Below are 27044 nucleotides of genomic sequence, written 5' to 3' on the forward strand. Positions count from 1 at the left end.
AGTTGACACTTTCCCACTCCACAGGTCACAGTGTAAAAAAGAAACGAGACAGAATTTCATTTCAACTATTTTGCATCTGCTTTAGGGTGTTATTTCTAGGGAACAGTGTAGGAAGAATGATGCCTGTGATGAAGGCTGGTGAAAAATGCAAGCTGAAGCAATGACAACAAAAAAGACCAGAGCTCCAGCCTTTCAAGAAACAGGAAACACAGCCTGAACCGATCAGCCTGCAGCTCTGAAAGTCCCAACATTCTCCCTATGGGTCACTGTTTTCTTCCCTCATTTTAAAGCAGTCTACAATTATAGGAAGAAAAAGTAGCACCAAAATCACAACTGCCCCAAACTGCGTCCTTCCACAAGCACCATCTCAGATGCACAGGCAGAAGCCACATTGGGAGGAGTAGCATGGAGGCACTACTGACATTTCTAGCTCAGCGCTCAACTCGGCTCAGAGCAGGCTTTAACGGACAGAGCAAGTCATACAGCTGGAGACGGCTGGCAGCTCTTCCAGCCTGGGACCCTAAGGAATTGCCAGTGCCAGAGGAGCTGAATTGGGGTTAACAACAGCGGGAGATTTACTGGGAAATATTCCCCTGGGCAGACTGCTCCTCTGTGGGCGATTTGGCAGCTGGACACCCACGAACCGTGGACAGTGAGCCTCCGTGAGAGGCAAAGCAGCTGGTAAATGTGGGTAAACATGTCATGAGAGGTGTGAGACCAGGAATCGCATGCAGTAGCAGGAAGGAGGAACCTGGGCAACGAAGCACAAAAAAGGCCTGTTTTATTCCAAGATTACTCGGCTGGAGCTTTCAGCACATACCAGATCTGATCCTACAGCTGGCTTTCTGCAGAGGGATGGGGCAAGCAGTTAGATTTTCTTGCAGCTGATAGGTTTACTGGGAGAGTGTGATCAGTTTGTTCACATCCATCCATCCCCTGCACACGAAACAGAACCTATCACTGGTGGAGGAAATGACTATCCTACAGCTGGGGGGGGGGAAAAAGAAAAAAAAAAAAAAAAAAAAAGATTTCTTGGGCCAACTGTCCACATCTCCTATTATAGGACCTATCAAATACTACAATTGATACCGCACTAGGTCTTCAGCCAGAACGGTGAGGATCAAACGGCTTTCCTGTCTGCACAAGGAAATGCTTGACATTTCAAATATTTACACAGAAGGAAAATCTGATCTGAAGGAATGAAGCAGTTGGAGGTTTTTCTACCTCAAGGTCTCCAGTGTCATTTGACAATTTGCATTTTTGAACAAGGCCCCAAGTGTTCAAAGAAACACGCTTGTGTCTCGTACAAAGCTCTGCTCTTACTTGTAGACGTTGGTGTTGTATTTCCTCTCGCTCGGAAATCCAAACATGCCACAGACAACTCGGGAATTTTTCATAGTCCAGTGCTTGTCGCAGATCTGCTTCCAGGTCCCTTCGTCTTTCACCTCCACATAACCCTCTGTGACAGGCACCCGCTTGCGGTAGGTGGCGAGGATGGCACGGATCCTTATGTCCTCCACCTGGATGTTCATGTTCTGTAAGCATAAAAAACACAAAGGATGCTGGCCTGCGAGGAAACTGGTTGTGTAGGCTTTGAGGTGGGGAACAAAAACCAGTTCTGTTCAGGGTTACGGCTGAACAGAGGGAGGCAGAAAGGAAGAGCTGTTTAGGAAAAGACACGACAGGGAAGCAAAAAAAACCTTTCCACCTTTAGTGCAAATCCATCCTCCATCCTGTGAAAGAGGGTGCTTTTTCACATTAAAAAAAAACAAAAACAAAAAACAACACAGCATTATTTTACAAATGGCTATATAACAAATCTCCTTTGTTACTTAAATTCCTCAAAGTGCTTGTTTCAGAAGTACAGTGACCTTCATTTAGGCTCAGCTACTATGGAAGCGAACCGAGCTCAGCTTTGCTAGGGCCACCTCAATGCTGGCAGGGTGCAGGGAATGGGAGCCCGGCAGGGAAGGATGTTGGGGGTCCCATCCAGCCACTGGGCATCCCTTCCCCACCCGGGTAGGGCAGGCGCTGGGAAAGCTGGGATCCCGATGTGCTGACACCGGCATTTCACCGCTTCCCCGAGCTGGGTTCCTCCTCCGGCTGAAGCGTTACTTGGGACAGCAAATGAGTCACGAAGGTTGAATGGATTTCACATTTGGAGCCTACGTGAGGGCACTGCACAAACCAACCTTGCAGGGACCCAAGCCCAAAAGCAAAGGCCGACTGGAAAACATCCGCTGTGGCAAGCAATTACAAAAGAGCTACTGAAAATTTTATAACTTGCTTCCAGGAGACCTTTTCTTGTCAAAAACGTCTAAAACCACGTGGTTCTGCTAACAGTTACATCAGAACTGAGGAATCCTCCCCTCCCCTCGCTCAAATTCAATCACTTGGAAAAGAAAAATGCCCAGAGCTTTAAAGAGACACGGGCCTCTGGTTACCGGCCAGCGGCACACAGAGGTATTGAAGTCAGGGAGATCACAGCAGGACGTGCACAGTCCTGTAAATTACACGTGGCGCATCCATTCTCCAGATGCTTCACCGACACTGATGCAACTAACAGCAAGTGGAAACCAACTGCAGAGAAAGAGCCTGCTGGGGCAGGGAAAGGGACAGGCATCTCCTCCTCATCCACGGCTCTGCTACTGCCCTGCCTGCATCACCTTGGGCAAGTCACTTAAGGCTTCCCCCCCATTTTCTTTTCTTCTCCCCCCCCCGCCCCCCCCTTTTTTTTTAATTGTCTATATTTACCACCTAGTTTTACAGCAAACCAGATCACCGATTCTTCCTTTCACCTTCAGCTGCAGGAATTCAGTCCTCCAGCAGCTCGGCTGGAGCATCCATGAGACACCCCCAGTGACCCTGGAAAATAGGACCTTGTGATTTACTCAGTAGGATAGTGCTACTCATACAAGGTTCACAGTTTGGGCTTAGGTTTTAAAAGCTCTTGTAGCCCTCGAGAAGAAAAAATAACCACAACGATATCCAAGTTTGTTACACCTGAGACGCTTTAAGGTGCTCAAAGGGTCCAATGCAAGAGCAAACTTGTACACCTCCTGTGTAGTCTGGGAAGTCCATTTGCAATACAAAGAGTTTCTCCTGAATTTGGCAGATTCTCTTGAAATACTGCATAGCTTTTGCCTACGTGCTGTCAGGAAAGTATCAGAGCCTCTGTGCATTGAAGGCCTCCCCAGGCTCGTTTCCAAAGCCTGCAACTCACTTTTCCCCCGGTGCAGTTTATGAAATGTTTCCAGCTCTTCACTTGATGGAGAAAGCATGTTTACCTGGAGCTACAGGCCAGTGCTGCCTGAGAGAGCACCTTGTTTCTCTGCTTCCTCTACCTTGCCTTAGTTTCTTCACCAGGAAACAAGAAGTAATCAAAGCCTTAAATCCGTTTGGAAATAGCTTTGACTGCTGAAGATCTAAAAGTGTTTTTAATAAAAGCCTATTAAAAGGATTAACCCAAAGGACAAAGCGCCAAAGCTTAACATTGCACTGGAAAAGCACATGAAAAGATAGTAACTAAGGAGGAAATTTGCATTGACAGCTGAGAAAGTGGGTAGGACGGCCTAAGTGAGTTTTTTCCGTCTGTGACTGCAGGCTATATCCAACCCTATATAAAGCCCTAAGTATGTTTGCTACGTGTAGTTACGTCAGCATCAGCCCTGCTGCATGTTAAAGTAACTGAAATGGAACATTTTCCCCGACTAGACCTGACATCACCAACATGCTAAAGTCCACCCGTGGTTTTCACTTGACAGCCGCTTCCATTTTGCTTGAATTTAGACAGGCCGGGGGCTGCAGCTGGTCCTCGGCACGATGGAGAGGAGGAGCTTTCGGAACAAAGTATGATTTCACATTCAGGAATGATGTTCAAGATGCCTGTGTTTTGTGAGGAAGCTGCACAACAGCAGTTGCTAGCCCCATTTGAATCATGCAGAGTGCCATTCCAGATGTTAAACATCTGGCCGATGCTTCCACCGCAAAGCAGCAGAATCATTATTCCCACGTTGCACCTATTAGTCATCGTTAATACAGCACTATTCTCACTACTGCACCACGAGAGGTCTTCGCAGAGATGGAAGGCGGTGACAAATCTGAAAAGCCTCCAAGGTAAACAGCGGACTCAAAGGATGGGAGAAAGCAACGATTCTCAGCCACCTTTTGCAGATTGAGAAATAAGGTGCAGAGAGAGCAAACTGCTTCTCCAAGGACCACAGGGGCAGGAAATCATATCCAGTATCCCGAGGCCTCAACTCTCACCTCCCCACAGCAGGGAACATCGACTAAACCTCTAGCTCTAAAGCACTCACATTCTGATCAAGCACATTTGGGTTTTCTTCTCCTTCCCACTCCACCAACCTAGCAGGAGCTGTGTTGCATAAAAACAAAGACATCCAGCCCGTCGCCGACACCTGCCAATAACAGATGCTGAAGAAAGAGCATCTGAACAGGGCAACATGCAGCAATTCTTCCCTGCTGTATTCCTGCAGCTTCCGAGCATCTGTATTCTCAGACTTTCCAAGCCAGAAGGTATATTTTAATGTTCAAAACCACTGGATGGATTTGCGAATCTGTTGCTGGGATTTATGAAATCAGAGCAACAGGCAAAGAAAGCAACCAGCCCATTGAGTCAGAAAAGGAGAGAGAGAAGTCACAAAGTGGCAAAAAATAAAAAAAGGAAAAAAAGGAAAGCTTGGGAATGCTGTTAGGTACCTTATGATTTGCCTGTTATTTTTGCAATTAGTTCAGCAGCTTAGCAATAAAAACAGGTTGCTACACGTCCTTCCAGAAGAGCTCTGACCACTGCAGGAGTGGCGATGCTGGAGCCCCAGTAAAGGATCTGGGGGTGCCCTGACCTAGTGCGGTAGCTGTGATCCAGTCTAGGACTCGAGATGCCTGCATTTCCTACTGCCAGGCTGTGTGTTTGGGCTTTTCCACTAACTGATTGGGCTGGGTTGTCCTTGCTGGTCATTTTAGAGAAGTGAAAGACAAGGTGCAAATTGAACGGCTTGCTCTTGGACTTGAAAAAACATTGTCAGAGCCAGCATGACACCTCAGGCACTGCAGGCTCTGGAACAAAGGTTCCACAACACATCTCTCTTCCCCCAGAGATGCTGACACAGACACAAAGAGAAATCCTGCTCTGACTTGGGACTCTGTTTAGTGAATCCAACTCTTTTGTCATGTTTTTTTGCCTGCATTTGCAAAGGAAGAAAAAAAAAAAAAAAGTGAGCAAACTAGCAAGAAATAAGCCATCATTTCATTCCCACGAGGGTATTTCAATCTTCAGATAGCTATAGCAGACCAGCACGCAATGACATTTTCATGATCTGTCTGAGAGCAAAACCAATCCACATCCATTCCCCTTTCCGCTCAGAGAGAGTAGGTTTAGCGCAGAGAATTATTGATATAGCAACTCAAGGGTTTGCAGTGAGTCTGAACAAACAGCAAAACGTCTGAGAAGAATTCAATATGCTGTAGACCTCAGCTTTATAATGAAAGATTAAAGAACAACAGATCAAAATAAGCATACTGTAGGTTTCTCAAGGAAAAAGGCCACTAAGAGCTTTCTCCCGATAAGTCTTTGCAGATTTGAATGGTTTCCTTTCACTGCAGAGTTTTTGTTACAATGGGAGCGTTCAATAATGCAAATACGGGCAGACATATTTTATCTTCCAATACCAGCGTGTACAGCAGCTGGGCTAATGGTGAAAACAGACTCCACATAAAAATCAGAACCAAACAATACTTAATAGCTAGGGCAGACTTTTTAAAATCACCCTCTCCATCCTTTATGTACACGTGGAGACAAACGCCTACAACAAGCTGTCATATCAACAAGGAAACCTTATCTCTGAAAGCTTTACTTATGCCCCCATTATAGGCATACACTGAAGCTATAACAGACTGGTAAATCCTCTGAAGGATACCCGATCATCACAAAGCAGGTATGTGCAACCAACTCAGAAGCTGAATTTGCCAAGCTCCCACCTCAGGTATTGACCATGAAGTGGAGCCTTCAACAGTATTTCAGGAGCCAAGCAGTCATTCACCAAAGAACAATACTACCTCTAGGAAATAAAACTGGGTTGATTGCACCACAAATTACAGGTAGGGAAATAGAGGTCCAAGCCCCAAAGCCAATAGGACGTGGTTTGCTCAGTCTGAGGTTAAGGAACACAAAGCAGGGAGGGAGGCAGAAAACCATGCACAAACCCACAGCTCGGCTCCCTTGATGCAAGGGGAAAACGCTGCTGGGGATTTCTAGCCACAAAGCAAGAGAAAAGACCAAACCCAGAAAGAGTTAACTCTCATGGCTCATACATAATAGTCCTCCCCTTCTTAGCTAGCGTTGCGCAATTTCCACCTATTTAGGCCAACAGCTGTGGAGATGTATGTGCCAGCCCTCTTCCTCCCCCCCCAACCTCCAAGTCTTAGAATTCAGCTACTAGCATAATCAGACCTGGATCTCCAACCTCTCCTTTGCTTATGAAACAATCCCACCCACATACTTGAGGTTGAATCAGCTCTTGCCTTTGCTTTCTGCTCTCCAGAACGTTGCTGGTTCAGAGGACGGCGTGTCTTGCATTGCTGACCCCCTGCACGGAGTTTGCGGGGCTGCTCCGCTGCTACTGGCCTCATTCGTCAAGCTGCAGCTTTGCTTTCATCAAAGACATCCATTCTGGCACAGACAAACTCCATTAAGGGAGTAAGCACATGAGCAATAAGAAATCCTAAGGCATTTTTCTCCTGCTTGAATTAAGCCTCCTTAGCCTTGAAAGGTGTGAAGAAATAGAAAGCAAGAGAAAGCTGGGTATGGAGGGCAGGGGGAAGAAGTGTAGTACATCTATTCCTAGATTCAATACGCTGGCTTCCACATCAACTCGCTTTTCACTGGAGCCACTTGACTGTATATAGTGATATAAAAACCAGACCAAAGCTAAAATAACTTTGTGGTCTGAGGCCGAAGAGATCCTGCTCAGTTCTGCTACAGATCTCCCGTGTGATTTCAGCCACGCAAACTGAGTTCCCCACCTCCTCGCTGTTACCTCTGGCCTCTCGCCCGCGCTTCCTCGCCCCTTCTGCAAAGGGAAGGCGATGCAAAGCCCATCTCATCTGCTCTGAATCGCAAAGCCTCTGCAGCAAGGGCTTCACATCTGTATTTGCCCAAAGCAAAGATGTGATTTCGGTTGGGACTTCCAACATTAATACAAATTAGTATATAAAAACAAGGGGGGAAAAAAAAGTGTCAGACTATTCTGGGTTGGGCCATATTCCCTTCCACCCTGCTCCTTTCTTTGCCAAGAGCCACATCCAAGACCCACGTTGCTGCTCCTCTTCAGTCCCGGACACAAAAGCCCACCACAAGCCAACATGCTGCACTCTGTTACGAAACCAATGAATCTCAGCTTCAGAAAGCCGGGGCCTGCCCGGAGACAGCGAAAAGAAAGGGGTTTGTTTTTGAGCTTTCACAAAAGGATTCCTGGCTCGGAAAGTTTTCACATGAGCCTCAGCTGCTTTTGTTTCCACTCTCTGAACCAAATGCTTCCCCATGGCTTCGGATCTGATTGCAAAAACTGACACAACTTTCATAACATTTTCTTTCACCTTTTGCCATCTGTTTTGTGTTGGCAGAACAGTTATGCCCAGGACAGCACGCTTGTGTCCTCCTCCAGTGCCCAAGCTCAGCGATACCCTTTCTTCTTGCAGCAGCCCTGAGGATGCACAGTAATCAATACAGGGAGGAGATCCCATTCCTAGAAACCCGACTGCTGCTTCACGGACTGCAGACGCTACCCTGGTTCTGAATCACTGGTTCCTGGCTGAAAGCAAGGCACAGCAGCTGGGATTTCAGAGGGGCTCTTTAGAAGAGCATCTCAACACTCACTTTAAACACACGCCTACACGCTCAGTGATGACATTAAGAAACCAGCTAGAGAACTGCATGGGGCAGGCGGGTCTGAACAGCTATGGCTCTGTGTGTGTCTCCCCTGCGGCCAGAGAAACTACTCAAATGCAGGCAGAAAGGTAACTGGAATGAAATTTCGCTTCTGTGTATTTTACTTTTTTTTTTTTTTAAAAAAAAAAACATCATCATGAGCGATGCTAAGGATTGCAGAGCAAGATAGCGGAGGTATTCAGTACTGGCTCCGGCAGCTATCTGGTTGCCAGGTGATTGTACAAACAGACAGCTTAGGCAAAGGTGCACTTCTTACCACGAATCATTGACTTAACAAATGCAAGGAGCCTGTGTGCTGCCTCTGTCTCTGGCTAGTCTATATTCATTGCTCTCCTGCTTTAAGATTCCCCGTGATGCACTCGAACTGCTCTTTCCTTCCTTATGCCTGACCTATCCCGCTGCCCCTTAGATGCAGAAACCTATTCATATCATCATTTCTCATTTACAATGGAGCTCCAGGATTTCTTGGCTTCCCAAACACCAAGACATTGAGGCTGCAACTTGGACAAGAAATGAACCGATTTTTTTCTATTAAGAACATAACATGAAATCTTTCCACATAGACTTTGTTCATCCCAGAAGCATCTTCTCTCCGGTATTTAAACCCTTCACTTACTCCCACTGAAGTCTTTGCTTCCCTTGAAGATGACTTTTTAGAAAGCTACCTCTTCACATACATCGGAATGGGTGGAATCTGTTTTGATTTAAACATCTAGAGCTGTGCCTCTAAGTCACTAACAAGGTCCCAGCTGTTAAATAAACATGGTGAGATAGATGCTGCAAAACAAAGACGGTTGCCTATGAGGGATAGCAGTCCCCTGGGAACATTACGCTGTATTGGACTGCAAGCACTTTTTGTTCTGGGTTTGCACAGTACAAAAGGGTAAGGGATGAGAGTGCAATTCAGGATTAGGGTCCAGGAGCAAATACAGTGCAGATTATAAATGACAAAAGCCGAGGTCTTTGCTAAGCTGTGAAACGCTTCAGGGGCAGCCTCATGATTGCCAATGCAAAACGGGCTAATGAAAAGCACTAGAGAAAAGAAACACTGGTGACAGAAGCGAGTGAGAGAAGGCAGGAGCACTGAACCCTGGAGATACTTTGGCATGGCTGGGAGGCTTAGCTTAGGATGGGATGCTGCTCTGTTCTGTGCGGATCATGGCCCGAGGGTTTCATGATAAGCAAAGCTTTTACATTCTCCATTTCCTTTCTACTGAGCTATTTTAAGGACAATCTGGATCAGACACAGCAAGCTAGCCAAATTTATTACCTGACCTCTGCGCTGCAAAACAGAACAAGATTATTCTCTGTTCTCAGGCTTGGTTAAATACTGCCTTGTGTAAGAGAGAAACGCTATCGCATCCAGCACAACAGCCGACAGCTACTCGGGCCCTGGATACAGTCGGATCGAGGAGACAAACAGGTTAACTGTCCCCCGAGGAACTGCAGCAAACCAATACCAGCCTCGGTGCTTTCTCAGCCCTACCAGTTCCATAGCTCATACCTCCTGCTAGATGACAAGTGCCAGCTCTCTGCCCAGCAAACCCAGCACCCTGACATGCCACAAGCCATCACAAAGAAACCATTGAGGCAAGCAGTTAGAAATTATCGCACACACTTTAAAATTATAGCACTAAAGAAACACAGTGGCTTACCCCAACGGCAGCTTGATTAATACTTGTCTGGAGTTAGCTCCAGAAAAGATGCTGAAGACCCATTCTAGACACACAAAGCGTCAGCATTTGTGTTACACATGGGCTTATGTTTAGAGAAGTAAACATTTACACCAAGGGGAAAGAAATTAAAACACTGTTGTCATAACAAACAGGCAAATAAACCTTTTATTGTCAAACATTCTTGAGAACTGGACAGTCGAGACATAGAGCTCAAGCCTGAGATGGTGGTGACCTAAGTTGCAACTCCCCACAGTACAGAGTCTCTGCTGATTTGCATGGCAAAAAGCTAGACAAGAGGAAGATATATCTGTGTGCCAAGTCACAAACAATGACCCTGTCCTCTGCCCCTCCTTACACCTTCCAGTCAGAAACAGCTCAGCATACAGGAGCATTTTATACGGCCTCATGCACAGAGCCCAATTTAACTGAAAGCTCCTGAGCAGGACTTTGCAGCACCCTTTCCCACTGGTTAAGAAACTTGGACAATATAGTTCAATCCACTTTTAACCTGGCATAACCAGAGCCTTTGAGCCACTGGGCTTTGAAGCGAGAGGTTTTTTTTATGTTTCACATACACCCAGAAGGGAAAAGAAGGACAAAAATAGCAGCACAGCCTGGTATGTTTAGCTAGACCTTGTCTGCCCACCGTCTGGCCAAAGCTACGGTCTAGTCTCAGGTACCAGATCTATTTGTGAACTTGTAATGGCTGCAGCAATTTGATATATTTAGAGTAGGTCCTATTTGAAGCCTGTGTGTATGCACACAGAGGAAGAGGGTGGACAACAAATATTTTGTTAAGGATGTTTTGGGGGATAGGTTAAAAAAAAGTACGTATCCTGCATTTATTTAAGAAATATATTAAGGGTAGGAGTTAGTTACCGTGGTCTTAAAATTGCTGGTCGACCCAGTAAGGCAGTTGCAGGTGGGCCTGTGTTGCATTTGGACAACACAAAGTGGCTACGTGTCCTGTTTGAAAAAGCAGGGATGGCATTCCCTGCTCATGGCTTTGTGAACAGACATCAAATAATTTTGATTTCAGAGCTTCTGGCATCCTGCAAAGACTTAGGAAAACATTTGAGACTTTGCACACATTTAAATTGCAGGCTTTGGCACCATACGAAGGAACCTTAAGGCAGGTCCACGCTACCTCCCCTGACCACTTTCAGCCACTTGTGCCCTGCAAGACAAGAAACGACCAACATTCGTACCGTACCTTCTGCATCGATTTTATCCTGCTCTTTATACCTTTTGCCATAGCATATCAGTGGAAGGAGGAAGGCAGTTCAGGCCAGTCTAGATGCACAGATTCTGCTCCCAGCGCTATTCTTCCACTTTGCTGTGCTTTCAGGCGAGTCAGCTCCTAGAACCTGGCCCTTCCCCTTGCTGGCTCCCCCCTGCCCCACCTGCAGAACACAGTGCTTGCTTGGGGCAAACAGACAGCACAAGGCCCCATGTGCTCAGAGGTCTTTGGCTAAAGCAGCAGATTCCACCTGGTTTATTTTGCAGAGCTTGAATTGTTGCAGTTTGGTGTATATATTTATAGCACTTAACTGTCTGTCCCTCCCAAACTCCATCAGAGAGTCAGCAAGCAGTTTCTGTGTTCTCAGCTATGCTTTGAGCACTTAAAACCAAACGATTAAACTTTTCCTCTGAGCTCCCAAAACACCGCTCACAATGTGCCTGCCACATTGTAATGCCTACAAGAGTTACCATTATGAATAAAGCAGGTAACGTGCTCTGCCATCATGGTTAGACCCAAGTTGTACATCAAGCCACTGATGTGAATTAGAGTACGCAAAACAGAGCTTTTACTCCAGGCTGTGGCTAAAAAAGAAGGAACACAAGCAAAATCAAACTCGAGTTAAACAACGGTGTTATTTTAACAACAGCTTTGGCCCCATCGTACTGGATGCGCAGATGCCTCCATGGAGGATCGAAGCAAGCAGGTTCAGCACCAACTTCGAGTTCCCAGCCAGCCACACGGCTGTGGGCAGCCTTTATGTTCACATACAATTACTGGGTTAAGCCATGCTCAGCCACACACTTGAGGCACTTCCAAGCACAGCTACTGCTTTTTTTTAAACCCTTTCAGGGTGTGTGGCTTACTCTCACAGAGCTGGGGTCTGTAGGAAGAGAGAGAGGACGCGATACCAGCAGGATACGTACCTGCTTTTCCCCTCCCAGTGCTCCCAGAGGCAAACAGGTAATAACACAGTCAAACCACAAGCCCTGCTCTCTCCATTAACGAGACACTGTGTATTTAGTCGACATACTTTAAAGAGGAGGGGGAAAAGCCTCTTTGTAAAATGCACTCAATGTGATTACACTCACGTCAGCATCGAACAAACACTGCTCTCCTAGCTTTGAAAAGGTGAGCAACCTTCAGTGTTTACGCAGCCACTGAGCTAGAGGGGTATCAGGCTAATTCTGACCAGCCAGCAGCCCATGAAAGGGCTGTCCTGCTATGCACATTCATCACCCTCCAAGAAATAATCCTTTGAACAAGTCCCAAGGCTAAAAGTTGCAGGGGCTGTGGAAAACAGCAAGCAAAAATGATGGGAGTTTCTCTGCCCTTTAGCAAGAGACTGATGGATTTCAGACCTGCCCCAACCTTGGTCCTGTTAGAAGAGTTAACCTCTTCCTGCCTGTCTCCCACCTTCTTATCACAGATCTTCCATCACTCACCCTAGACTGAAACGTTTCACTTTGTCCTGTGACCGGCAACTTGTCTGTCTTACAGAAGCAAGGGTCGGGCACTGCCCCTTCCCAACAGGGCAGGGAATGGAAAGTCTCAGGGACAGGAAAAGATATGATGTAACCCTCAAAATATGAGCCGTGATAGGAAAAGATCTGTCTGAGCAGACACATGTATAAGCAAAACGGTTTATGGTGATGGAAAGTTTCATCCTATACTACTTATCTGCAGCATTTCCAAACTGGGATATGGAGGTACATACGTTGTCCAATAAAAATAAACTCTGCTCGAGCTATCACGTTGCTTTTAAAAGAGTGTGAACTCTTTGCCTGTCAGATTTTAGGAAGTAAGGCCAGATTTGAGTAAATGTCAATTTGCTCAGCCCCTCTGAGCTGGAGCCCCGTCAAAATCAAGTCAGATGTTGTCTTATACCTACTGGCTTTCCACCTTAAACCTTAGCAGTACTTGGCAGCCCCAGAGAACTTAGCGCTAAAGGGTCTTTAAGAGACTTTCTAAATGATGAATTTAAGGTGGTCCATCTGTCCCTGGCAGTGGGAACACACAGAGCTCCCTATTACGGGCAAGAGGAATCTAACTGCGATGGCGTATGTTTGGCGATGGGTTAACCAGGCTGCAAAAAGCATGTATTTCCCCCAAACGCTTGCAATGGGAAAGCAGAACAAAACTGCTGCTCCTACCCCACTGCAGCTTACAGCCTGATACGTGAATGTACACTGAAGTCAGCGCTTGCTCCTGTTAATCTGCTGGCTGTAAAAACATCAGTTTGCAAAGAGTCAGATCCTTTTGGGAATCATTACAGTTGTTACTAACTAGTGTGGGAAAACAATGCTGGAAGGTGCAATTGAACAGATAAGCTCTGTGCATCCTCTTAAACCAGGCCTATTTTGAGTAAAGCCTGGTTTTAAAAGCAGCTTAAGGGCAAACTGAATTATCTTCCATTGGAAATGTCATTGGGAAATTTGTACTGGTTTAGCTCCATCAGTGCAATAGCTGAAGCCAGTGGGACTGGTGGAGAGACCTGACCACAGCATTGCTGCTCAGCAGAAAATTCCAGGCCCCTCAACCCCTGATCTCATTCCAAAGAGAAAACATCACTTGGGCAAGCTTTGGGCTACAGACTAAAGAACCCTGCAGCTTAAAAAACGATGAAGTTTCCTCTGATGAATGTGAGGTATGATATGCAGAATTCCCAGGCATGTTAGAGAGGGCAAAGACTTTCAACTTGCATTCACACAAGCCTTTTGACCTCCCTGTTTTGGAGTTTATGACCCTATGAGTAACCCTGCTCATCATCTTTGACTCAAACTATGTCACGCCAGCTGCTAATGAGATAAAGCAAAGATTAAGAGGAGGAGGAAAGCTGAGAGAAGGGGAAAGAGTTTAAACATTTGACAGCTAGCTGTGACTGAAAAGTACTTCCACAATGGCATCTTAAAAATTTATAGCACATCACCTTTAGCCTTAATCCTGCTGCAATGAAACCAGCAGAAAAAGAACCCTTCAGCTGCCAGTGATCTTACAGGGATATAAGAAAAATCAGCTCTGTTTTGCAGAGTAGAAGCAACAGCACGGTACTAAGTTGTTCATAAAATTCAGGCAGCGATAGGGAGGAGAGAAGCACGTACACACAGACGCGTAGAGCCAGGGGTTACAGCAGCCACTGCCCAGAAAATGCAACACTATTTTCTACCACCAGGACAAAGTCACAGGGACAGCCAGGCTGACAGCTCTCAGCTTAGTGCAGGTGCTTAAAAATAAAACTGTTCTTCTATTTTACTTTCTTCCCCCACCAGTTCAGTGTCTTTATTCACCAGTGCCCCTCAGCAACTGCTGTGAATGCTGTTACTTTTCACATCAGTAGATGCCTTCATCCATACGTAGCTCCCTAGAGCTGCCAGGACATGGGGAATATGCCTTCTCTTACACCTATTTCTCCCGAGTGATCCTGTTGGTGAGTCAGGCTTTTGCTACATGAACTTCTTCAATCTCATGGTTCATTTTACTGATCATATGTGAAGCTTAAGCACCCACACAGCATCAGTGCAAGCTAGCCCTCAATTACCCAATGTGTTCAACTCATTAGTCAAACTCCAGTGCTTAGCTAATGGAAAAGCAGAGCCCTCCAAAGCTTTTATGATTAATATCTGAAGCATCTCAGAGTGAAGTGACCTCCGTCTAGACTAAAGCATCTTTTCTTCCAGGCCTCTGTTTTGAGGATTCACTGTGGCTTTGGGGAAGCATGCATCTGCCAAAGCCATCACTGATGTTCCATGATCTCGCTTCATCCCCCAAGCAACAACGGTGCCATTGACAGAGGCAGCTTGGGATCCCTCCGGAAAGCCTCCTTTCCCTCCTTAGCCAAGTGAAGCAAGGTCAAGGCAACAAAGAGAATTTCAGCTCTCATATCCTATATCTGCACCCTTGCACCGGAGCCTTCCACGGAAATGCTGAATGCTGCCTACTCACCCATGCTTCTTCCTAAAGCCTCAGCAGGGCAATGAAAGGTTTCACTGAGCATATTATCTTCCCTTGTCAAATATGCTGCACGGCATTAACCTCCAGCGGAAAAATCTGGTAGAAGAAAATGCTGGGAGGCCCTTTCTAAATCAGTGGCTATGAAGTAACTGCTAGAATAATTTTGGTTTAAAGGGATAAAGAAGGCTGTATCCATTGTTTCAGATCACGCAACAAAGTCAAGATTCAGCCATGGAAACCACACTGTGATACGCAATACATCCTGGATTCCCTGTCTGCTTAAAATAAGATTTGACTGTGGTTACTGGGTAGGCTCTTTCGATAAATTTTGACCAAAGGCAACCGCTGAATTCACATACTGAAACACCAGAGCATCCGAAACAAGGAAGATGTTAGCTGAGTCACCACAAATACTTTCCAACCCGAAAAGCTGAAGGAAAAAACCCACTACTTATTTTCTTTGAAGAGCTCAGCTCAACTTCTTTCCAGCGCAGCATTCTCTCATCCCTTGATTCTGCAGAAATCTAACAAGTCCACTGGAAGGTGATTCAAGCATTTTGCTTCTGTCATTTCCCCAAGAGTCTCAGCTTCAGCCTAGCAGTCTAACCCAGTCACGATCCAGAACCCTTCCCCCAGGGACCAGCCCACGTTTTCCTCTCTTCAATTCCTTTCATCACTTCCAGTACTAATCCCCCATTCCCACAAATATTTCCATACAGTTATCATGGTTACTTCATCATTGCTTAGCCAAACTTTGCAAAAATATCTTTATCTCTTTCCTTGTAAATCCGCTCACTTCAAGCCATGGTTGTAAGCCCTATTAACCTCCAAATCCAACCCTACCTGCTGACCCTCCTGTTATACCAGAGACCTCCAAATTGGTCCCAGTACCAAAAGGGAGGCATTAGGGCAAAACCAACTCAGTAATTTAGTACTATAAACCAACAAAGTCACTCACGTGTAAAGTCTGTGAGTACAGCACACATCCTGTCTCTCTAAATTAATTCTTAGAAACTTAATAAACCAGTTTTCAATTTTGAAAATTGGTTGCGGAACAGGAGTAATATGTTTTCTCCTTACTCTTATGCTATAAAAAACCCTTTCAAATTCTTATTATACATATAATGCTCTGAACAGCTGAAATTGAAATCTGAAAGTTGCATCTTTAGCCAGCATCTAGAAGCACTGTCAAGAGTTTGCTTTAACCAGAGTGTGCAGCTGGGATAACCTATCATGTGTAGTAGCAGACATCCCTGTCCGCAGAAGGCTCTTGATCAGCAGCTTGCAGTTTTAAGTACGTTTACCTCTATTTGGTTAAGCAATGAGTTGTCAAACTTGAAGCCAGGGATTCTCTTTTCACTGCAGACCACTCCCACGTCTTCGGTGTGTTTGCAGTCAGTTACTCCCCAGCCATTTGACGTGCATGCTGCCAGGGTGGTCTCCTTGCCATTACAGTGGACATTGTCCATCCAAATTTTCCCTGAAGGGGAAAGAAAATAGAACTCAGACTCACAAAGAGGGTAAATCTAGACTGTACTGAAAGCAAGTAAGGCTGCTGTGCTCTTACTATGTCAGGGGAAGAGATTACTGCCAAAATAAGCTTGATTAAAACAGCTAAGGAACATCAATGATCCACCTCAAGTACTTACTAACTGGAAACAGCTCTGCCCCACAGCTTTCCCTTTCCCTTCTCTGCACGGTAATAAAAAAATACCACCAGCCTGAAGCAGATCTCCGCTGCAGCCCTGCTCCCAGTGATAGCTGACCTCCTCTGATGACAGCCACTTCAGAGCACGCAGCGTCACCGGGTCCCCTCGATTTGGCTGATTAGACCCTGTCCTCTAATTATACTCACCAAATCATCCCTTCTGTATTTAAGGCTTCTCTTTACATCATTTCTCGTTTATCAACTCCTCATTAAATCTCTTGTAGGAGACAGCTCAAAGTTTTGATTAAGTGCCCTAACTTTTTAAAAGCTGATTTTTGCAAAAGCTTTAACAAACCACTATTGATTGGAACCTCCTGTTATTTGGGTGCTCTTTGAAAACAAATTGCCAGATCCAGTTTCCAGACTGTAATTACCATTTTCCCTCCAGCAAAAAGTGTGTGCGTGTGCACATGAGCATACACGTGTACGTGCCTATAAATATTCTATTTTGAAAAAATCAGGTCCCTCAGAACTCACTTCTAAGATGAGCAGACAAAAATCAATAGGTGTTACCTCCAAAATTTAGGTCATGCTTTCCCAAGAGCAGCTGAGAGCTAAAGACCCAACAGCATCTCTGAGATTCATCTTTTCGAAGTGCTCGTTTTCCCTTTGGAAACGTGCTGGGCACATGCTGCTCTCCCGCAATTTGTCCCCTAAATTGCAAGAAGCGAGGGCCAACAAGCAACTCCTGTATTTTAAGGTACCAAATGCTTTGCTCGTCTGAAGAGTAACACATCCTTTGGACAGAAAGGACCGCCTGACCTTCGGAGTCACTAGGAGATTCCGTAGCTGTCCCAGCTTTGTTCCAGCAGCCCCAACAGGTTCAGTTGGTTAATCACCAGACAACGGATCTGCCAGCCCTTGCCATGCTCCCCAAAGAGGAGAGCAGAAAGAGCTCCTGCAAAGCCTGGCTCTACCTTGAGGAAGGCACAATCCCCCGTGCACGGGCTCTCTGCATCGGGATTTACCCAGCGCTATTCTGGCGTGCAGAGAACACTCACTCACTCCCATTAAATCACGTGGCAATCAGTTTCTGGTTTGTTTTCAAATGTTGTGGCCTCTTTCTCACTTGGAAATCTCCCGCTCTACCCCAAGAGCCAAAATCCACAGCTTGGGACAACATTCAAGGTTTCGCATTTCAGTCAAGTCACTGTTAAGGCCTGCTTGCTCTTTTACGGGCAAGTTTATAGGTGTGAGCATTAACGAGTGGTGCTAAGTAACAGACGTACAGCACGTTCATCCCTGCTGCAGTGGAAATAATCTGTGGGTTACATCAAGAGCATGCCAGGCTTCAATGTTTGCAGAAAAAATTCTCCATAGGTCAACATTTAACTAACAGCATATCAAAAGATGACAATTTTATCTGTTGAGTTATATACTATTGCAGAGCTATTCTCTCTCAAGCATTGTGATTTTAAGAATTCATTGCTGTAACACACATTCACCTTCCCAAGTCTTTGTTCAGCACACATTTGGGAATAAGGTGCAATCCGCAATCATCCACACATCCATCACGTACAATTTCAAAGAGCAAGAAAGGATGTACAATTTGGGGTGAGGGTAAATAGCTTTTCCCCACCAGGAACAGCCTGAGAGCGTCCAAGAGGATTATTATAAATATAGTCCTATATAAGTCACGAAGTGTGCACACTCCTTTGGGGTTTTATAGGCTAGTCTGCATTGCAGAATATGATGCGTGTGTTTCTAGAGAGCTAACAGGGCAAAAGAAAGATTTGTGTAGCATCGCACAGGCAGTCTGTTTAGAGCCTAAAGAGTTCAGAGGAAAGAAAAAGAATAGGGGGAAGGAGTGTTTAGAGGCCCTATCTGACTCACTGCAAGGCAATGGAAGTGTGAATAGGGAAATGGACCATCTATACATTACACTTGTGGGTGCAGCTTCTCTTTTGACGAGCCATATTGGCTACTGAAGAGCATCCTACCCTAATCCTCTGCTGGCTGCTCCCCAGCATCCCCTGCCAGAGTTCACATCCCATGATCTGGTCCTTCAGCTCTTTATCTCATCATTCCTTAACTTGTTTCAGTCAAAACAAGCAAACACCTATTATTTAAGCTGTTTAATCTAATGGGACCCTGATTTAAAGAGGCGCTGCTTCATCAGGAAGCTATTTCAGTTACATTTGCAGGAAATATCGCTACCTCTTAAATTTGATTGACAGGTCAAGAATTACTGGGGGTTGGAGACACAGTTAGTACAATACCACTGCTCTGGTATTACCTTCTCCTTTTCCATACTTCGAGCTCGGTAGCCAAGACACCGCTTCCACATAGCCCAGCTCCCTGCAGACCACGTGCGCAGCGTGGATGGAGAAGTCGTCGTCGCACACCGTGCCCCACTCGCCGCTGTAAAACACCTCCACTCTGCCTTCGTTGTGTTTTCTCTTCTGCCCTGCAAGCCGCAGCTGGATCTTGGGAACATTTGCCGGTCTCTGGGGGGGCTGGTACACTTGTGGGGGTGGCTCAGGGTAACCGGGGAGGTAGGGCCAGTGTTCATACTGGGCAAGACCCAGCGGGCTCAGGGAGATGAAGAACAGCATGATCAAACAGTGGTTATGGGTAAAACCCAGGAATCTTTCCATTTTCAGTGCTCACAGTTCTCAGAGCCAAATCCTCTGCTAGCAGCTGCCAATCAGTGCAGGTAGGTACTGTGTGGCTGTCCTGAAATGAAAGAAAAGTTTGAGTAAGGCTGGGAAACGACATGGACTTTATAGCTCTTGCTTCAGTGGGGAATAAAGCGATGGAAGAGACTATGTCCAATGCCACCTGCAAAAACCAAAGTCAAGTTAATTGTTTCTTGTGGGTTGGATGAACGAACTGAAAAAAAAACCAACAAAACCACCCATTAAAACCATTTGTAAGTTTAGGTCAACTTGCCAAATAGTTTCAGCTGGAAAATACTTTTTTCCAGGGCAAAATTCTACAGGTCGCACGTGCTAGCAATTGATTTTCCTATTTCTCTGCAAATCCAGTAGTTCAGTGGCTCCAACAAGCTACGGCAAACCTTGGTTCAAATCCTACCAGGGCAGAACTGAGCCATTTTTCTCCCATACCTCCTTCAATAAAGAAGCCAAAACCATCACTTAAACAGCGGAAAACCAGAAGGGTAACAAAACGTATTATAATATGGTCAGAAGCGAGGTATTTATATTGAGTCTGTTTTCCCAATACAATGGTAGAAGACTTATATCCGTCACTGCACGTCCGATTTCATCTGTGGAGAATCAACACGTTACCGTACGCAGACACTTTGCAGAAGTAGTCTTGGCTAACCTTGTTTGTCCGATGGAGTAGTGGCTAACGGTCTCCAGTTTTTGGTTGCCACGTCTGGATAGGGACTTACTTGTCATACAAGTGCTACCTCCTTAAATAAGCTAGTCATTTAAGGTATGAACCAGCAACTTTTTGACTCATTAGAGGAATTTCAGCCAGATGATGTGCAGAGTTTAAATCCCGGTCCTTTTCTGCCCGCTTCCCGCTCATGTACTCCCCAGCCTTCACTCCGGCACCCAGCACGTGGAGCGGTCAGGCAGCACACGTGGGGGTTGAGGATGCAATAGTTTCCAAATGAAGCAATGCCTAAGCGCAGTGGGAAAAAGCTCCCCAGCCCTTTAAAGCTCTATTATTTCCTGGCAACCACCAAAGGGGAGGGAGAAGGGGAAAAATTTGGCTCCAAAACCAGATGTCTAGAAGCTAAAATACTCCAGTATTTTTGCGAGGTCTTCGCTATCCCTAAAAAATGACCAGCAGAGCACATACTCATATGAAGACAGAGCGAAACACATTAACCAGCCTTTCGAGCTGCTTAATGAGGAGATGTATCAGAAATCCCAGGCAACTAGCCTGAAATTCAAGAGGCATCAGTTCAAACCTCAGCTCTGACACTGACCTGCTGCGTGACCTCAGGCAGGTCACTTCCAGGGCTGTGCCTCAATTTCCCCTTGTGTTAAACAGGGCCGGTGATCGTGAGCTTCCTACTGAAGTGCTTTGAGACCTGGGGATGAAAGGCATTTGCCTAAGGAATAGACAAATGAAACAGAAAGCATGGGAGTTAGAAGTCTAGCGTTGGACATCAGGGAAGGAAACAGGAAAAGCAAGGGGAGACTTTACAACAGGTCTAACTAAATTGGGGCGGGGGGGAAATATACAGCAAAAAACTTCTTGGAAAATAAACATTTGGTTTCAAGGAGCCACGTACTTTAACATTGGTTTCACAAGGTTGAGATTTGTAAATTTTCATTAGACATTCAGAGAAACACAACTATGGAAACAAGGTATTTTTCAATTTTTTGCAGGTCAGGAGGTAAGGCTGAGAAAGAAGAATAAAATAAACTCCTGCCCCACGTCAGACAGATGGATGGGAAAAGAGGAAGTACAACTGCTTTCACAAAGCTGCTTCCCTCCAGCAGCAAACAAAGGGGATTTCCCAAAGCAAATGCAGTCCACAGGGCAGGATACATGTGTTCTGTAAAAATAAAAGACTACTGAGTCAAGGTACATTAGTACTAGTCAGACATTCCTGACTTCAGTACCTACCAGCACCGATTTCAAAAGAAACCTCTTACAATGCTTTTCATGGATACAAGATGGTTTTTAGCACAGAGGATAAACACATGGGCACAGCAATTGTCACGAACAGTATAAAAAAAAAAAAAAATTGAGTTACCCCCTTAGATCATAACAGAGAAGAATAACGTATGTTAGTTATAAGTAAAAATACTGAAGGGGGGATGTCCAACTGCAACCCTAGCAGAACCGCAAGCCTAGTGGTCTTCAGAAAAATCTGGGTTTCAGTTTTAATCTTCTTTAAACATCTGTTTTGACCTACTTCGTTTTAGGTGGCTGTTGTTTCTTGCTACTGTATAAATTGAATTTTAAAAGCCTCAGCAAATATTAATCCAAAACTAAGTTGGACTGAAACAATCTCTCTCCAAAAACTAAGATGAGGGGTAGCAGGGCCCTGACTTCGCTCAAAGCTACACAGTCAGGTTTCTAAAGAAGTCATTACAGCTTTCCCATGGCTGTCCCACACGCACAAGAAGGCAGCGCTCTGTTTATATATTGCTGGGACCTTCTGTAGCATCTGCGTGGTCTTGCTGTGTAGCAGGCAGCTACATGAAGGATATTTGAGAAGGCAAAGGCAGATAACGTGTGGTAAGTAGCCTTACAGTCAAGTCCTGAAGGACCTCTAGCTCTCAAGAGATTAGAAGGCACGCCAGCATAATTAACAGAATATGCCAAATTCCCCTCTAGGTTACAGTTTTGGTTTATGATACTCCACAAAGCTCAGTATTGAACTAAATAAGAATATTTTACAGGAGAATAGGATCGACAAACAGTGCGTAACAGCAGGTCAGCAGGTCACACTCGTCCCTCTTGCGCCAAGGCAAACATTGACCAGCGGTCAGCTCTGCGCTCAGGTTAATAGGGGTCTTTCGTGATCAGAGGCCAAGGAATAGCTAAAAGCTGTACAACACCAGTTTCCAGGACTGCTTTCTATTCAAACAAAAGCTCTTGAGTCATTTTACTGAAGGACTTCAGCCAAAAGACACAATAATTTGGGGAAACCATTCAGAGGCAGGATGTAATAGTTACCAGCTGAGAGCGGTACTCCCTGAAGTGTTAATTAATAAAGCAGACAGACCACTGCAAGATGCCAGAACCTTTCAAAAAGTCACAGCGCTGGGAGACCTCATGGTCCATGAGCAGCTGGGGGTGGGCTGTCACAACAGGCTTCCAGGTTACTTTAATTGATACCAAGATTAGTCAGGGAGATACTAATTTAGATTATAGTAAATATAGTAGGTGTAATTTTCGCTCTTGGCAAAGTCCTGCTGAGTCAGACAGCCCAGGAGCCCCAAGACTCCAAACGGCAACTGCAAGCGGGTTTGCTTTTGTTCCCCAAAAGCTTAGAGACTTCACAGTCAGGCGAGACTAAGAAAAACCACCATTTACCATAGAACTGAAGAAAACCTGGTGAGGGAGGATAAGGTTGCCTGAGAGCTCCCTGCTCCACAGAGGGAAGCGTGACTAGCAAAAAGGAATTTTAACAAGCACGTATGAACGCAGTCCCAAACCTTCTCTAAGGAAAATGACTCGGGGCACACACGTCTTGTGCTCGGGTCGTATAGCATCGTATCTCATCTTTGTCAGGATCCTGCAAGGATCAGGAGGGGCTCCTCAAGGGCCCGGGGTAGGTGCTGGAAAAACATTCAGAAATCTCTCTTTTAGTCCTATTCCACCTGCGGATGCGAATCCCGGAGGAATGCTCCCTAAGATCAGAACAGCAGCAATCCTACATGCTTCAGGAGACAACACTGCAGTGTGTACTAGCAACCACAGTCTGCTTTTCCTTCAGGTCATATTACCATCCGCTTCAAAATAGTTACACATTCAAACATTAAGAGACAAAGCTTTCACAGTGTTTGCATCGCCCCAGAAATAAAACCTTCCATACCCAGAGGTCTTGTTTATTGAGGTGCTTAAGAGAAACTATTCAGACTAAGTCACGATGTCAGGAAAAGCAGAATCCAGTGAAATTTGAACATAGCCATATTTTAGTATTTCCACAAGAAACAGCAGCCTAGGTACAATGGGGAAATTTCAGGAGCCCAGTGTGCCCAGCAGCATCCAGGGAAGCCACCTAACACTGCAGTACTGAAAAGGGCTCTCAGCTTTCTGTCTCCTATCAGGATCGGTCCTGAGGGACAACAGGGAGTTATGGCACCGGAGGGGATTGGGCATCTTCTGGCAGAGGCATCCATCCATACCATCCGGGTCAGTTTTCACTGGAAGGCAAGACAAGCAGTAACACTGGACTGGTCTAGAGGATTGATAAAGCAGCACAGAAAATTTCACACCACTTCTTTCACTCCACAGCACAACAGCCACACAAGTCCTGGTTTTATTCTTTCCTGGATCCTCCTGAAATCTCTCCTTCGCTACAAGACGTTAGTTTTACTGCACTAGCATCAAAGAAAACTATCACTGCTCTTCAATGAAAACAGTGACGATTTGGCAACAGACTCACTCAGAAGCCAACTGCACACACACATTTATGGCAGCATCATTATAAGCCACAATAACAAAATTTGATAAGGAAAATATTTAAGTAAACCCACTCCTCTGCTGCTGTGACCAAGATTTGGACTCATTTTTTCCCCACGTCTCAAAGCAAGCTGAACATGCTGACCTTCCTAAGAACAAATCTAGGCTTAGATGTGCAGGACGTTTGGTTTGTGCTGGGTATTCCCTTTATTGTAGGGCTCATTCCTCCTCTCACACCCTCTCTTTAATAGCCTCCAGATTTATTAATGACGTAATCCTAAAAGTATATATTTTGGTCTCCCCATTCAAAAGAATCCAAGACAGAACATTAAAAACCTATTGAATAAAGTCAGTGGAGAAGCCAGGAAAATACTCCAGGTCTCCTGGCTCCCCATCCTGTACTTCAGGCCATAAGATGATTCTCCATCACCACATTAACATGTAATTTAAGGCTTTAAGGCATGCTCCTGCTAGCTGCTGACTCAGCCCTTTTCAGGACTCCTGTCTTAAGCCTTGAAGGGAACAGATGGAGACAGGCTTACAGGAGAACGTGCAACAGTTTCATTTCAAAATAATATTGGCTTTTACTTCTTCAGAGAATTCACCAGGTGAACCTAATAGGCTATCCATCTCCCCAAATCAAAAGCTTGCTCCTACCAGCAAGAATCCCTTTTTTAATTTCACCAAATCATCCAAACAATAGATCAGCTCAGACAAAACCAGCTTGTCTGCTCCCATCCTTGTCCAGACAACAAAAGGAAATTCTGGAGTGCTTGATACGAGTTCTTTGTGACTGGAGATCCAGCAATGCTCCATTTGGCTTGGCATCCATCAGGAGGAAGAAACAATTAGCACTCTGACCACTGCTGGCACGCCTGGGTCTCAGCCAGAAGCACCAAACAGTTGGTATTCAGCCACTTGAAACGGTACCGCCGGAATCATAGACCCTGCATTTCCAATTCCATGCCCCGTCGCCCAAAGTGCATTCCTCAGGCGTGCTCACACACCCCGCAGCAGGCACGGCCGTGGGACAAGAACAGGATTTCCCACTACCACGGAAGCAGTTCTCCAGCCAACGCAAGGGCAATTCACGCTGGCCCCCTCTCCAGTACTATTAAAGCGAACAGAAACGCTACCACTCGCTCGGGTAAGGGTTCAGATACATTCTCCCACTGTTCCAAGAGGCTCAGCCCTGCCACATAGGGCTAATGCTTTTGTAGATTAAATCCCCGTTGATTATAACGCCGGCGTAAGCCACGAATGAGAGCCCTCTTGTTCACACTCTTAAAACACTAAGCCATAAAGGTCACTGGCAGGACCAGATATACCAAGCAATGGCAATAAATCCAAATCTACAGCAGAGACCCATTAGCTAGAGGAACAATGTAAGACCTGTACTTACCTCAGTGGATAAGGAGCTCTGGAGAAGACCACGTGCTCCCCATGAAACCCCCCACCCCACTGCACAACGGGAAAACATCACGATAGATTGACTGGGGTGACCAGAAAAATCACTGTCACTCTTAACCCTCCTCCTAGAAATCCCTAGACATCCTTTGGACCGACTTCAGTGTAACTGAGCCTGCCTTGGAGAAGAGCAGAACAACACGGGCTTGATAACAAAACTCGCGTACAGTGTCCTGTGACTGGGGTGACCTCCTCAGGGACAAGATGCCATCCTGCTACACCTGATGGGTCAGGCGAGCCCCTTCTAGTGTCAGTACACAGCCGCTTTTAGGGGAGCCAGCAAAGGCTAAGGCAATCCAAAAAGCGTGCTGAAGGTGGAAGTTGGATGACTGAAGGAAGCTGAAATGCTGCTGGGGACATCTGAACCATAAACTAAGTTTTTTTTCAGTAAAGTGCTGTATAGGATTCAAGGCAGAGAGAAGCAGGACAGCAGAAATCATGTCAGGATAATGTTTTGGTATGTTACAAATCCAGAGACTCTGCAAGCTGGAAGGATGGCAATATAATCTGCTAGCGATCGCTCTGAGGAACACATTTCCTCTGAATTTCTCTTCACAGTTGAGGAGAAAAGAACCAATGCCTATTAGCCAGTACCACTGAGCTGTTGCCACTTGCTCATCCCTTTCACTCAGACTCCCTGGAGCTCTCTGATTAGCGTAGGGCTTTCATAAGTCACTTTAGAGAGCTGCTGCTGCTCGGGAACTGAAACCTGCTACCAGGGAGCCGAGAGCTACCTTAAGAAAGCAAATTACACATTACTGCAAACTGGCCAAGGGCAATCAGTAGCAAATTCAACAGTTGTTTACATCAGGGAAGCTACCAAATGCAGTTTGCTGCTTCTGGTTTGTTGAGATGCTGCAGGGAAAGGGAGACCAAAGTCCCGCTATGCCCTCTCGCAGCAGAGGTAAAGCTTACACAATCCAAAGCTATAGACTTGCCACAACTTTACCAGCCACAAGATCTCACTCGAGGGAAACATTATTACTTAGTAATTACTAAAGAATCTTCTGGCCTCTGCTTCATATTCAAACGTACCTACATAGATGCCCACTTTTTTTATTTCCTCCCAAAAGCCTACTGAAGTCCATAGTACCTGAAACAGAAAACAGTTTGGAGTGTTTGCCAACTGATGAGGACAAACTACAAGACAGCATTTTGAACAGACAGCAAAAAAAGATGTATATAGCCCAGGAATGCAGGTTGCCTGCCATCACTTGCTATTGAAGCTAGACAAGAGAAGAGAAGCTCTGATGGACAAACAGGCTAGTTAGGAGAGTAGGAAAGAAAAGGCATTGTGCTTGTGTTTTCTTTTAAAAGACAGCTACAAGTCTAACAACGGAAAAATCAGTGTTTGTGGAAGTTGCCTAACCAAAGCCATTTGCATCATTGTTTGATTAGATCTATGAGATCCAAATGTTCAGAAACACGCTGCTCTCCGGAGTTGCAAGGACACAGCAATTTTTGCAGAGCGAAACACTCAGATCCATGGTTAGCATGTCTCATGAAAGGGCTCAGCTGAAGCTTCTTCCAAATCCAAATCCAGGCTGTGGCCTCTTCTCAGATCTACTTCTTCAACTGAAGCAACTGGCATTTGCCTTCAGTTTTAACCCCTTGATGCATTCATTTATCTTAGAAGGCAAAAAACTTGCCTGGGGATCAGATGGACACGTGCAGCATCTTCTCTCCACGTCATGGTTGCAATTCAAATACGCTTCATTTTGGGAAGTTCTTTATTTTCCTTATCTCTTCCCTTTGCCTGGTGTCAGAGAATGAAAGCGAAGAGAGATGTACATCATGACAACTCTCAGGCTCCTGGCCAGCACCAGCTGGCTGTTCCACAGACCTTGTGCTGTACTCTTAATAGGAAACAGAACTTCTTCCCAAATACACTTCCAAGACAATTAAAAAGTGATTCTGGAACCTAGTAGTATAAATTCTTTAATTTGCAGCTAGTGGATGTGATTATGATGACCA

General features: G+C 45.5%; 1 protein-coding gene across 2 annotated transcripts in view; it reads right to left on the reverse strand.

The window, feature by feature from the left end:
• Positions 1–27044, reverse strand: part of LOXL2 (lysyl oxidase like 2) — a 55547-nt gene that overhangs the window by 26019 nt on the left and 2484 nt on the right. The window contains exons 2-5 of one of the 2 annotated variants that reach the window (XM_052806567.1): positions 20446–20571; positions 18778–19217; positions 16138–16313; positions 1324–1535 (exon numbers count right to left, since the gene is read on the reverse strand). In XM_052806567.1, coding sequence (XP_052662527.1) covers positions 1324–1535; positions 16138–16313; positions 18778–19138 — 749 coding nt within the window. In that variant the 5' untranslated portion in view covers positions 19139–19217; positions 20446–20571. The remainder of the gene's footprint in view (positions 1–1323; positions 1536–16137; positions 16314–18777; positions 19218–20445; positions 20572–27044) is intronic. The other variant, XM_052806568.1, reaches the window with a different exon arrangement.

This window comes from Harpia harpyja, chromosome 13, assembly GCF_026419915.1.
Source record: "Harpia harpyja isolate bHarHar1 chromosome 13, bHarHar1 primary haplotype, whole genome shotgun sequence".
Lineage (NCBI taxonomy): Eukaryota > Metazoa > Chordata > Aves > Accipitriformes > Accipitridae > Harpia > Harpia harpyja.